This window comes from Eleutherodactylus coqui, chromosome 10 (assembly GCF_035609145.1).
Source record: "Eleutherodactylus coqui strain aEleCoq1 chromosome 10, aEleCoq1.hap1, whole genome shotgun sequence".
NCBI classification, from domain to species: Eukaryota; Metazoa; Chordata; class Amphibia; order Anura; family Eleutherodactylidae; genus Eleutherodactylus; species Eleutherodactylus coqui.
The window spans coordinates 66725539-66738739 of record NC_089846.1 but is presented as its reverse complement, the minus strand read 5'-3'; the positions used below and the strand labels follow the sequence as shown (position 1 = coordinate 66738739).

Below are 13201 nucleotides of genomic sequence, written 5' to 3'. Positions count from 1 at the left end.
TACTATAAATGCATGCATTGTCCACATTTATATTACTATATAAATTAATACATTTAAGAGCCTGTGAAAATGGTGACACCTGTGCTAAATTTATCAGAATCGCACATCTAGCTTGATAAATTTGATGCAACTCGCTAGGCATATTTGACACATTTTTATTCTTTATGCCACTTTATAACTGGCATACAAGTCCATCAAATATTTGCACCAAAAATGGCCACCGTTATTAGCCCTGTAACTACCAGCCATTTTTCAGGTTTTTCATCCTCATATTTTAATAATAAGCCATAACTTTTTATTTTTCTGTTGCCATAACTACGGTATTTGAGTACTTGTGGTTTTTGTGGAAGAGTTGTATTTTTAATGGTACCATTTAGTATACCACATAATGTATTGGAAAACTTAAAAAACATTTTAGATGGGGGGAAATGGAAAAAAAACACAATTGCGCCATTCTTCAGAGAATTTTGTATTTAAGGAGTTCATGGTGTGAAAACAATGACATGTTAACTTTATTTTATGGGTTAGTTCCATTCTGACAATACTATACTTATAGATCTTTTTGTATGGTTTACTACTTTTAAAATTTAATACCCTTAAAAAAGTTATGGGGTTCCATAACTCCATATGGTTACAAAAAGCTTTTTTTTTTCCCCCATCGATGGAGCTGTGTGAGGGCTCAAAATTTTTGTGCGGTCAGCTGCAGTTTTATTGCTAGCATTTTTGGGAACATACAATATTTAAATCTCTTTTCTATTCCATTTTTAATGGTAGATGGGTTGACAAAAAATGCAATTCTGGCATTTTCTTTTTCTTGAAGCACCATTTATTTGACTTAAAAAAATGTGAAATTAAGTCTCCTAAGAGGACTTGAACTTGGAATTTTTTGATTATTTCTACAATATACTACAATACTTTAGTATTGCAGGTAATTTTAGTTTTTAGCATTCATCTTTAAGTCCTACTATAAATATATGGCAGCCCTGGAGAGCCTTCACTAGGTCCAGGGCTGCTATGCCAACCATTGTCCCACTACGATTGCATCACGGGGAGCCATGGTGAACTGGAGGGACGCCCCACCCTCCAGCTGACGGCTTACATGACATAGTCAGGATTGACATTGCAAGTAAACTGTCAAACAGCTGCAAATGGAGTTAGCTACGATGCCAGATGTTTGCACCGATGCAATCTGCTTAAAAAAAGCCAATACCCACCTGGTATACAGCGGGCTTAGCTCTCAGGCTGATTTCATACCCAACCTGCAAATCTGTGTAATACATGTATGTCACAGGCTGACCAGGTTAATACATCAGTTGAATCTACACAACTACATACCATTTTTGGCATCTTAGCTTTTGGACCCTTCACTTCCACACTCCCGGAGCTTGGGGACACTGTAACGTCACCAGACGGCACAGTTCTTTTGAGGCAGTAAGAGACTTTATAATGCTCTGCATACTGGAGGATCTTCAAGGCGTCTTCATATTTAATGTTTTCAAAGAAAACTCTGGCACTAATGATCTGATCCCCTGTGAAAATAAAACATCTTAACATGTATTATATGCAGTGAATAAACTCTAGTGTGAGTGGAACAACGAAAATCTATGCATTTCAATTGCCGTGATGTACTTCATATTATACCCATGTGAAACGCAATTCAAATAAGCTTGTGTAAGCCTCGCCTTAAGAATACCTCTTTGAGAGGACTACCCCCTAATCTAGACCACATTTTCTATGTCATATTTTCAGTTCCACTATATACTATGTATACTGTTTGTTTTCTGTTAGTGGAATTAATTATTGGGATCAGTTGGGGGTCCTGGTGGTTGGACTGCCACCGATCTATCAGTTTTCAGAATGGTCAATTTCCGGAATACCCCTTTAAGTACTTGTGTATCCTAATCAGGAGCATAGATAGAGGAGAGTGGGTTCAATTTGGCATTCGATGACATCACCACTAACTGCTCTAGACTGAATTAATTTGGGCTTGTTTTCCATTAATCTCCTTTCCCCAATCCTCGTGTTAATTTCACATTCTTGTTCTGTTACATTGTACAGTCTATAGGAAAGGGATGAAAATATGTAATGTGGCCAATTGGAGTTGGTATGCCTACCTCTTGATTCTAACCAATATTTACCTTCAAGTAGAGTCAGGTTTTTGGCAGCAGGGGAGTCCTTGAGGATTTCTGAAACAAAGAGGCCATCTCTGCCTCCTCCAGAGATGCTTATACCGGACATTCCAGCCTGTGCCTCAGTTTCTACAATCACCTCCACCATCTCTGAAGCTCTTAGCTTCTCCTAAAGAAACAGGGCAAGACATTAACCCCAACAAGAAAGACTCATTTACAACTTGCATGGACCTCATTGAATTTATGGGGGGCTTGTGCCTATATACAACAGCCAGCCAGAACAGGCAGAGCTGCGATGTAAGTCCACAATGCTTTTTATAGATGCTCTGAAAAAAAGTCATTTTGAAAAAGCAAGTCTTGGTATGTCCTGAAAATGCTATCAACAGCACAAAAGCAAAGTGAAGCTCCACAACTAAAGGAGAATTATAAGCAAAGTAAAAAATCAGATGATATCCCACCTCTGTGATCTTCACATTAGTCTCCATCTTCTCTTCCTCTGGTTCTGCAGAGTTTCTTTGCCCTTTCAGCAGCAAAACTTTCTTTAACTCTGCGTGTAGTTTCTCCTTCTGTGCCTGAAAACCAGGGAACCTCATCAAAGATAATAACCACCACCACCATTATCATTATCCTCCTATGTCTTAGGGCAGTGGTGGCGAACCTATGGCACGCAGCGCTCTCCCTGCTGGCACGCGCCGCCATCAGCCGCTCACCACTTGTGAATACCGACAGGGGTCGCAGCTCCCCGGTATTCTTGTATTATGTCGCCACTGGAAGTTTGGGGTGGTGACATAATACAGGGGTTTGACATGTTGTAACGCCCCCAGCCTATCAGAAGCTGGGGGCGTGTGTGGTCTTAGCAGGGGAAGCGTCGGCGGCGGAGTAATTGGCAGCGGACCGATCAGAGAAATCGGTGGTAGCACAACACAGAGCACCGACGGCAGCAGCAGGGACACAGCCACTGCCACCGGAGGCTGGAGGGAGCGGCGGTAGCAGCTGGAGAGCAGGACACGAAGTGGCTGCAACACAGGCTGTGGGGTGTCCATATTATGCGGGGGCCACTGTGGGGTGTCCATATTACGTGGGGGGCCACTGTGGGGTGTCCATATTACGTGGGGGGCCGTTGTGGTGTGTTTATATTATGCGGAGGGGCCGTTGTGGGGTGTTCATATTATCGCTGGGGGCTGCTGTGGGTTGTCCATATTATCGCTGGGGGCCGCTGTGGGTTGTCCATATTATCACAGGGGGCCGCTGTGGGGTGTCCATATTATTGTGGGGGGCCACTGTGGGGTGTCCATATTATTGCAGGGGGCCGCTGTAGGGTGTGCATAGTATCGCTGTGGGATGTCACCATTATCGCTGGGGGCCACTGAGGACATTCTGCAGTATTGCCGCATCTAAAAAGCAGTCCAAATCCGCACCCTGCCTATTTTGAAGCGGCCCTGCCTTTTTTAGAACGACAGGGGTAAAATCATACGTCGTGATAAGCCCCGCCTCCTGGCATGTTGGCACTTTGCAATAAATAAGTGGGTTTTGGGTTGTAGTTTGGGTACTTGGTATCTAAAAGGTTCGCCATCACTGTCTTAGGGTGTCTAAGAGAAAACCAAGTACACGTTTAGAGTATGCAGAGCCCTTTGAGTGCCCAATCAGAAAGTTCCTAATAACATTACATTTAACACAAGTGGTGATTTATGTAGGGGGGTTGATATACACAACTAGGTTTGTGAAGAATTGCACCCTAAGTGTTTTCCTACTGTCATTAAAGGGGTTGTCCCACTTCTAGCTGTCCTACTGAGATGAATGGGACTCAGCCTACAGTACCAACCCACATCACTGCCCAATGTATGGAGCTGTCTGCTTCCTGCAGCTAAACATCTGAAAGTCGGGCAACCTTTGTAAGTTGGACTGTGTTTGTGGGTGGAAGACGTGTGCATCGCATACTGTTCACCTGATTTGCAAAAGAACTGCTGCTGTCGCTCGATTAATGGAAATATTTTCCTTACTCCTTAGTGGCCTTCGATACATAGTGGTTGTAATAGACTGTTCAATCCTTGCAAAAACGTACTTTTCATATCAATGTTACTAGAGCTATATTAAAAGTTTTGCAGCAAGCTGTCAGCCCACCAGTTTATTGTTTGCCACAAGCCACTGAGCACTCTGGTACATGTATGTGACTGGGCTCATAATGGCAAGTATGCCCATGTGCTGAGGTATGGTTAGTGACAACAGTGACTATGCACTGGGAGGAGAGGTGTCCATCCTCATCATTAGCGTTACATACTGGTCACCATGAGGGTGTGACTGAAGTTAGCCACCCCCTCCCCCCATCCTCGATCCTGTCTGAGGGTCCAACCCCCACCTGGGGGCACCTTTCAATTACATTTGAAGGAAAGGAAGGAACTTGTCTCCCAGAGCCCTTGCCATGTAACTAAATACCAGAACCAGACCAGACTCTCACTTCTATCTGGTACCCAGAAACTGGGGCAGATGCTTGCCAACTCTTGGCTACACCCTCAGGCAGGGGAGAAGATTATTCTGGTATTTTTCAATGGGACAACAGACAGGAAGCACACATCCTTTCCACCATGAGCTCTAATGCATCTCACATAAGACCAGTTCCGAGAACTTTCACTACCGTTGATACATCCAACTGTGAGTGATATTAGCAGCTCATTTTTTTTTTAGCCTAACCTATGTACACTGAGGACATTAAGTTCAACCGATACAATTTGGGGGAAATCAGTAGGGAAACTTTGGCTTTTTCACAAGTGAGTTGGACAGGAAACGTCTTTCTTGTTGATGTAACACATAAGACATACTGGCACAGATTAAAACAGGAAAGAGATGTTTTGGCAAGAAACACAGGGTCAGTTTTTATGTATTTGCAGCATGCAAAAATATATGGATAAGATGCCTTGTAATGAGGCTGCAACAGATTTTATGAGCAGCGTCAAAGTAATGGAAATGAAGTGTATTGAGTAAAAGTGCAGTGATGTGTCTGCAGTGGAAGGGCACTCTATCGTATACAAGACATTGCAGCTACTGCAGCTCCTGGGCTTCGATGCAACATCTGTACAGGTCCCCATTAAGAATCCTTTGCCACTATGGTACTAAAATCTACTTATGTGATAGAGAAGCAACTGGGCCTCTAATGGGCCTGACTGAAAATAAACCATAGTTTCACCATTGCATATAACCAAGGGTTGATGCTCAAGGCAAGAGTTTTAGAGGTTCAGCATGATAGCTGTTGGGCAATAACCCATTTATTTACTCTTTACCATAGTCTGTCCTCCACACCCCACAGACCTGTTATTTCTAATACCTACTCCCCATTTCCTCTACCAAAATTTTTGATTAGACAGCTAGCTGGGTGACAGTTAAAAGGAGAAGTAGAGGAAAAGTGGCAAGGAGGCTAGTCCTGATCTGACACACCCCAGCAAGTTTGCAAAGCTGGCAGATCAGGGGAATGCCATTATAAAGTTAGCCCTGCTACAGCACGATATGGCCTCTGACAGCCGGGGAAGGAGGGGGGGGGGGGGGTCTGCTCCAGTAAGAAGGGGAATAGGAGCATATGGCAGGCTAGACAAGTCTTGGTAGTGGGGGACAGACAGGACAATTTGCCACAAAGACCATCATCAAACGGTGTGTTGTCTTACTGGCTCTTGCATTTGACACATTGCAGATTGGGCGACAGATTGCTGGTAGGAGCTGGTGAGGACCCAGTAGTTAAGGTGCACATTGGCACAAATGACAAAGTTAGAGGTAGGTGGAAGGTCCTTATAAACAATTTCAGGGAATTAGTAAGTAAGCTTAAGGCAAGGTCCTCCAAAGTAGTATTAAGTAGTATTTTCTATAATACTACCTGTACCACATGCCACACCAGAAAGGCATCGGGAGATTAGGGAGGTAAACAAGTGGCTCCAGAATTGGTGTAGGAAGGAGGGGTTCGGGTTCCTGGAGAATTGGGATAACTGTGCTGTTCCCTACAGGTTCTACTGTAGGAATGGGCTGCACCTCCATGGGGAGGAGGGAGCTGTGCTGGGGGAGAAGATGGCTAGAAGGTTGGAGGAGTGTTTAAACTAGGGATGGATGGGGGGGGGGGGGACCAGAGAGACAGGGTGGGAAATAGTATATACACTGATCTGCAATTAAGTAATTAAAATGTGGCCAGGGAGGCCTTAGTACAGTTAGAACTGGTAGAACAGGTAATAGGGATACACTTAGAATAAAAAATAACCAAGAACTTTCTTCACTGTATGGTGACTAATGCTAGAAGTCTGACCAATAAGACTGACAAACACAAAATAATAACGTTTGAGAAAAACTATGTCACAGTAGGGATAACTGAGACCTGGTTGGATAAATGCAGTGACTGGGCGGTGAACTTACGGGGGTATAGTTTATTCAGAAGTAATTAACACAAGAAAGAACAGTATATGGTTGCAAATGGATCAGGATAAGTTGGAGGCTTTGTGCAGAAAAGTGGCAAATGAGGTTTAACAGTGATAAATGTAAGGTTCTGCACATGGGCAGAGGAAATACACGTCACCATTACACACTAAATAGGAAACCACTGGGTAACACTAACATGGAGAAGGACTTGGGGGTTTTAGTTAACAGTAAACTTAACTGGAGCAACCAGTGTCAGGCAGCTGCTGCCAAGGCAAATAGGATCATGGGGTGCATCAACAGAGGTCTAGAGGCACATGATGAGAACATCTTTTTCCTCTTTACAAGTCGCTGGTCGGACCACACATGGAATATTGTGTATAGTTTTGGGCTCTGGTACTCAATAAGGACATATCAGAGCTTGAGCGGGTACAAAGGTGGGTAACTAAAGTAACAAATGGAATGGGTGGACTACAATACCCAGGGAGGTTATCAAAATTGGGGTTATTTAGTTTGAAAAAAAGATAGCTGAGAGGCGATCTAATAACTATGTATAGATATATCAGGGGTCAGTACAGAGATCTCTCCCATCATCTATTTATACTCAGGACTGTGATGTAACAAGTGGGCGCCCTCTACATCTAGAGGAAGGAAGGTTTCATCACCAACATAGAAGGGGGTTCTATACTGTAAGAGCAGTGAGACTGTGGAACTCTTAGGTGGTGATGGCAAATTCAAGAAAAGTATAAGGTGGGCCTGGAGACCTTTCTTGAGTCAATAATATTACAGGTTATAGTCACTAATTACTTCAGAAGGGTCGATCCAGGGATTATTCTGATTGCCAGACTTGGAGTTGAGAAGGAATTTATTTCCCCTAAACTGAGTAAATATGGCCTCTGGATCAACACTGAGTGGTAATAGACTGAACTGGATTGACATATGTCTTTTTTTAGCTTTAAACACTATGTTACTATGTTAGTGTCACAGGCACCATACCCTCATCAATGCTGAAAGGAAGCGCTTATAGGACCTGTCAACTACTACAGTGTTCCCCAACTCCAGTCCCCAGGGACCGCCAACAGGTCATGTTTTCAGGATTTCCTCAGTATACCACAGGTGATGTAATTATTGTCGATGCCTCAGACATTGCCACAGGTGTTCTTACTATAGGAGATCCTGAAAACATGACCTGTTGGTGGTCCCTGAGGACTGGAGTTGGGGACCCCTGACCTACTGCATTATCAGCTACTTGGACACAGAATCCTACTGAAATCATAAAGAAGTTTAACCTCTTAATGACCAGAGTGCTACCCTGCTCATTATAAATATTACGAGGATTTGATAAAAATATTCAGGAAATTGAGTGCACAAGTAACCCAGAGATAAAGTAAAAAGTTGTGCAATTCAATATTTTAGGTGCTGTCACCAATGGCACATGCACAAAAGGCAAATCATATGACTCAACTGCTTACTGTCACACAGTCATAGCTCTTGCTTGCAGCCTCCACTAGTGAGAGCTCACTCCATACAGATTTTTACAACTGAGTTCAATACTAACGGTATACATCCACATTTAGGTGCTCCCCTAGTGGTGGCTGCATGCAGCCAGAATTTCATTATAAAGTGCTATAACTATGTTACGTGAATCAGTGCATTTAGAGCTCTATGTGTGAAAAACACAAATCTGACCACTACAAAATACGTTATTAAATTAAAGGCTAACTATCATCAGGTTTCTCCCCCCCCCTCAATCTGCGCTATCCATGCTGCTGGCCTGCCCCAGTCTCTGCTCCAAACTGCTACGCTAGAGGAAGCTTTCTCTTGAAATCTCGCACTTGCACACTATGCAGCCTGAAGTCTCATATCATGTGGGAACGCTTACTTCTGCCTCTGCTTCTTCTGGATATTGCTCGGGCCAGACACTGCTGCAATTTAACTGAAGGCACAGTGCTAGTCTAATGTTGGTGTAGTCACTTACTGGAGGAGCACAGTAGCAAATGCTCAACACTAGCTGCGGACCTGCTGGTCACGTAGGCAGCCTTTAGCCAAACAGGATATGTAGAGGTGGACATTGTACATTTGAATACCACAGACTATATGGCGTAGCAGGATAACAAGAGGACTACTTATTGTTAACATCTTCTGGCGCACCGCAGGGGCTGGACTGTGAGTAACCACAAACAAAATACATATTCTTACTCATGGTCAGGACTCATCTAAGCGGATTGTTATACTTTAGGACTAGGCTGGCGTCAGCACCCAACAAGCCCAGACAGCTGCCAGTTCCCATTGAGCCTTAGGGTGGGATCAATTGTATTTGCAACTTTAAGATCAAGATACAATTCAGTTTGACGGGGGTACCACAGGAAGCCAAGCACTTCCTATTTTGTTGCCTGACATCTGCTCTGTTACTCAGGTGGTGCAGGTAGGGAGGGACAAGGTTTCTCCTCAGGGAGAGCACCTAATGAAGAGACTTATGAAGCCATCGACGCTCCTCTGGGAAATGTATGCAAATTGAAGATGTGATAATGCCTCTGCAGCACCACCTACTGGAAGGCAGCATTCCTGCAAGTCTTGCAAATCTTGCCATTTCCTAGAGGAGTATGCATGGTCTTATAAGTCTCCTCACTAGGTGCTCTCCCTAAGGAGAAACCATACCTTCCCCGACCAACATATTAGGCCTCTCACCTAGCTCACATTCCCAGTCATTGTGACATGGCTTGTTAAAAAGTCTGACATTGATTTGCAGGACTGCTACCTTCCAATCAGGAGGCACAATGATGCTGGCCAGAAAAAGCCAAGGTAGAGAATGGAGGGTGCTGTAGAGGTGAGTTTATTATTTTATTGCCAGGGTACAGTGGGGCCTTAGTGGTTTTTCAGCGGATACAATGTGGCCTATAAATTACTAAGGGGGCACAGTGGGGCCTATAAATTACTAAAGGAGCTCATGTAAACCTGGAACCAGCCCTGCTTCAGGCTGCAAAAACGTTAGTGACATGGTCTCATTAAGCAGCACAGAAGTTTGGACCTAAAAACGGAAAGGTGAATATTAACAAATCTCAAAACTATCGGTGAGTCAAAATTCCACTCTGAATTTTGCTACGGGACCCTATGATTCCTGCACACATCTCTGGTTGTTACCTTTCCCTATTGCTTAGAGGGATATAAACCAGCTGAGCGGACATCGGATAATTTCCAGTGCAGGAAATAACTAAAAATCAAGTTAATTTCCATTTGCAGAATCTGGTATGAGGTCCAAGTCTCCACGGCTCTTCACCTAGTAATAGAGCACAGGATGTCGGTGGAGGAGATGACCCTGCCGCATGTTACTTCTCAGCCTAACATCCTTTTCCCTTTCTTCTAATGAATGAGAGGAAATTCTCACCGCTCGATCTGCGTCTTTGATTTCCTCCGGGGACAGGTGGGGGCGGCTGGTGGGGGGAGACCTCTGCTTCAGGGGGCTGAACTTCTCTTTCACTGGCTGAGGACAAAATGAACAGTAAAGTTAGACAGACTTATATCAGTAAATCATCAATATCGTCACAAACAGAAATACTTACAGGGGGTTCAGACACTTTACTGGACACATGACTCTCCACTCGTTCTTCCTCTGCTCCTGCATGAGAATTACAAGTTGTTAGGACCTTGTCTGTCAGGGTCAAATTCATTCATTCCAAAAGGCAACCGGCAGAATTTTAAAACATGCAGCTTTGGATGTGACTGGAGAAGAGGACATGTTCTACATACAGGTGAATACATAATTAGTGCAGCAAAATATCTGCTGAATATGACACTCAACATTGAGGCTATGCTATAAAGAGAAGTTTAAGGTTTGGGCCATTTATGTTTCAAATAAACCTAATAAATACTAAAAAAGAGCAATTCAATCCACTTTTCAATCAAAAGATTAATTTGCAATTTCTTAATTTGCTGTAAGAAGACCAAAATAGTAAAGCTGGATTTGAAAAACAGGGCTGCTTTGGAAACAAACAAACAAAAAAAAACAAAACAGTGCCACCCCTGTCTATGGGTTGTGCCTGGCATTGCAGCATGGCTCTATTAAAATGAATAGGTCTGAGCTGCAATTTCTCATACAACTTGTGGACAGGTGTGGCACTGTTTTTGGAAGAGTGCTGCTATGTGTACCTAGTCTTATAGAACTTCTTTAACCCCTTAGTGACCACCAATATATTTTTTACATCAGTCACTAAGGCCTCAAGCTAGGTTCCTGCCTTTTTACACCATCCTAGGCTTCATGTGCCCAGCGGAGTGGGTGCTTGGATGTTTAATGACAGCTGGACCCCTGCTGTAATGGCCTGGATCAGAGAAATCTCCAATCCAGGCCTCTTAACCTCTTAGATTCTGTAGTCAATAGCAACTATGGCATGCAAGTGTTTCAGAGGGAGACGGCTCCCTCTATGACCAATTGCCTCCCCCTGCAAGGTGCTGTTAAGTTGCCATCAACGTGGACCACATAAAAATCTGGTGAATTTTAACCTAGAATCATATATCACAGAGTCCAAGAAATAACCCCTTGGAAGGAAGATAATTTACTGTACAGCAAAAATTAGTCATGAATCACACAAGTTACTGCTGTGCGTTCTGAAGATTAAACATAACTTTTATTAAAAAATTTAAAATATCTAAATATATCAAAGAGGGTGGGGACCAAAAACATAAAGAAAAGTATAAGTAGAAAATGGGAGGGCCCGGAGCTATGCACTGTAGTACCATATGGTGTCCGCTAATAATACGGAGCACCTGCCCAGAAAGGGGCGACCCCGTGCTTGAACTTCACCCTATATATTCCTAATAAATCATGAGTTAAGGGACAAAAAAAAACTGAGAAGAAAACCAACAAAGATGATTTGAAATGTAAATAAATAAAGAAAAAAAAATGGATGCTCTTTTTAAATGGACCATGTAAGTAGACGGTTATAAGAGGATTGCTACAAAAAGATATTCAGAGTAGAATTTACCACCATGCAAAATATTTCCAATGTGTCAGAATGCCCTTGTTACAAGGCAAAAACAATATTCACACATGGCCATAATACACTCCATCTGATAATCCATGACACTCATATATAATCCAATTAAATGAAACAACGTTTCACCAAAACATCACCTTGGCTCATTAGGGACTCAAGCTGTAGCCCAGTGTCACTGTGAATAAATGCAGTCACTTATACTCGGATCGTAATGCCACCTCAAGTAGAAGTTATCATACAAAAGAGCTAAATCTAAATTCCCAAGTCCTCATAGATAAATAGATCAATGACAGCATTAAGTTCAGATCACAGCACCACCCCAGGTATATGCTGCCATCAAAAAGGCATATTTTAAATTCCCAAAGCCTCATAGATAATAGATCAATAAACAACATTACTGTCAGATGTAGTAAGAAAACATCATAGAGGAATTCCAGCAAAAATAGTTTTAAAGAACAGTTAGAGACAACATTGGGATACACTCTTGGCTGCTGGAGAATTGAGGATCCAAACCCATAGAGTAAGTCCCAGTTGGCTCCATGCGGAGATATGATAGGGATCACAGTCGGATGAGGGCTGACATCAAGTCCTGTGACCATGGTTTAAATAGATGATGTGAGGGCATTAGTGATTGCTGATACGCGCTTTAATCTGTCAATCAAAGGAGCGCAAGTGATGTTAATATTGACCATCCAAGCAATTTGCATGCTTGATTTTGCGTGCATGCTCTATTTTTCTGTGCATTTGTGCACCAAAGGCCCCATAGAAGTTTATGAGAGGTGCACAAATGTGCACTCAATACCCGCACAATTGCGCAATTCCACATGTCAAAGAACACATTTGAAATTAATTAAGCTAAATAGCCTTTAAAATCACTGCCCAAATGTATCCCACGCCCATGTGAAATGGCCCTGCAAGTGCAATAAGTTCAGTAAAAACACTTGCAAAAGCGCATGGTTCACAGCACAAATGTGCTGCGCTTATGCAAGCTTTTCTGCGCATACGCCCATGTAAGTCTTCGCTTGGTTGTTTTCAATTTATATATCCTTTGGTTTCTTTTTGTAGAATTCGTCGGTCCCAGTCCCCCTCCTTTCGTCATATCATATTATATTCCACAGATTGAAATGAAAGCGAGAGCTGGTTCTCTTTATGTATAGACCACATCTGGTTGGGGATCGTTTTGGCCCTTTTTTTTCCCCAATATCTCCCACATTCAAGAATGCAACGTCTAAATTACCGCTTTGTTTTCCCTACATATGACCGTGGTTACGGCCGGGTACATATATAAATGAGCCCCCTAGTTCGACAGTTTACAGACTTTCTGTTGATGAATGTCTTCCCTAATGTCTTTCCTAATGTCATCCCTAATGTCTTCCCTAATGTCATCCCTAATGTCATCCCTGTGCTCGCACTACAAAGATTGTTGGCTTTAAAAATAAATTTGCAAACTTTACACCTTCCACAGCAAAAAGTACCATAGATTTTTTAGATCCAGCCATGTGCCCAAAGTAGGTGATAACAGGTGATTTACCCATCAGACTCCTTGTAATGGCCAAAAATTCTTAACAATTTGCCGTACTTCTGCTGCTGCAGTATCATATGTCCCAATAGTGCAAACGCTTGGGTCGGTTTGTCTCACCCGCGGTATTGAACCTTCCTGTCTATTCTGTGAAAGTGCAAGATTGTCAGCCTGCG

At 42.9% G+C, this 13201-nt stretch overlaps 1 protein-coding gene across 1 annotated transcript in view; it reads right to left on the bottom strand.

Moving 5' to 3' along the window:
• Positions 1–13201, bottom strand: part of PRX (periaxin) — a 43004-nt gene that overhangs the window by 8612 nt on the left and 21191 nt on the right. The window contains exons 2-6 of the mRNA XM_066581218.1: positions 10076–10131; positions 9901–9996; positions 2588–2701; positions 2139–2298; positions 1336–1529 (exon numbers count right to left, since the gene is read on the bottom strand). Coding sequence (XP_066437315.1) covers positions 1336–1529; positions 2139–2298; positions 2588–2614 — 381 coding nt within the window. The 5' untranslated portion in view covers positions 2615–2701; positions 9901–9996; positions 10076–10131. The remainder of the gene's footprint in view (positions 1–1335; positions 1530–2138; positions 2299–2587; positions 2702–9900; positions 9997–10075; positions 10132–13201) is intronic.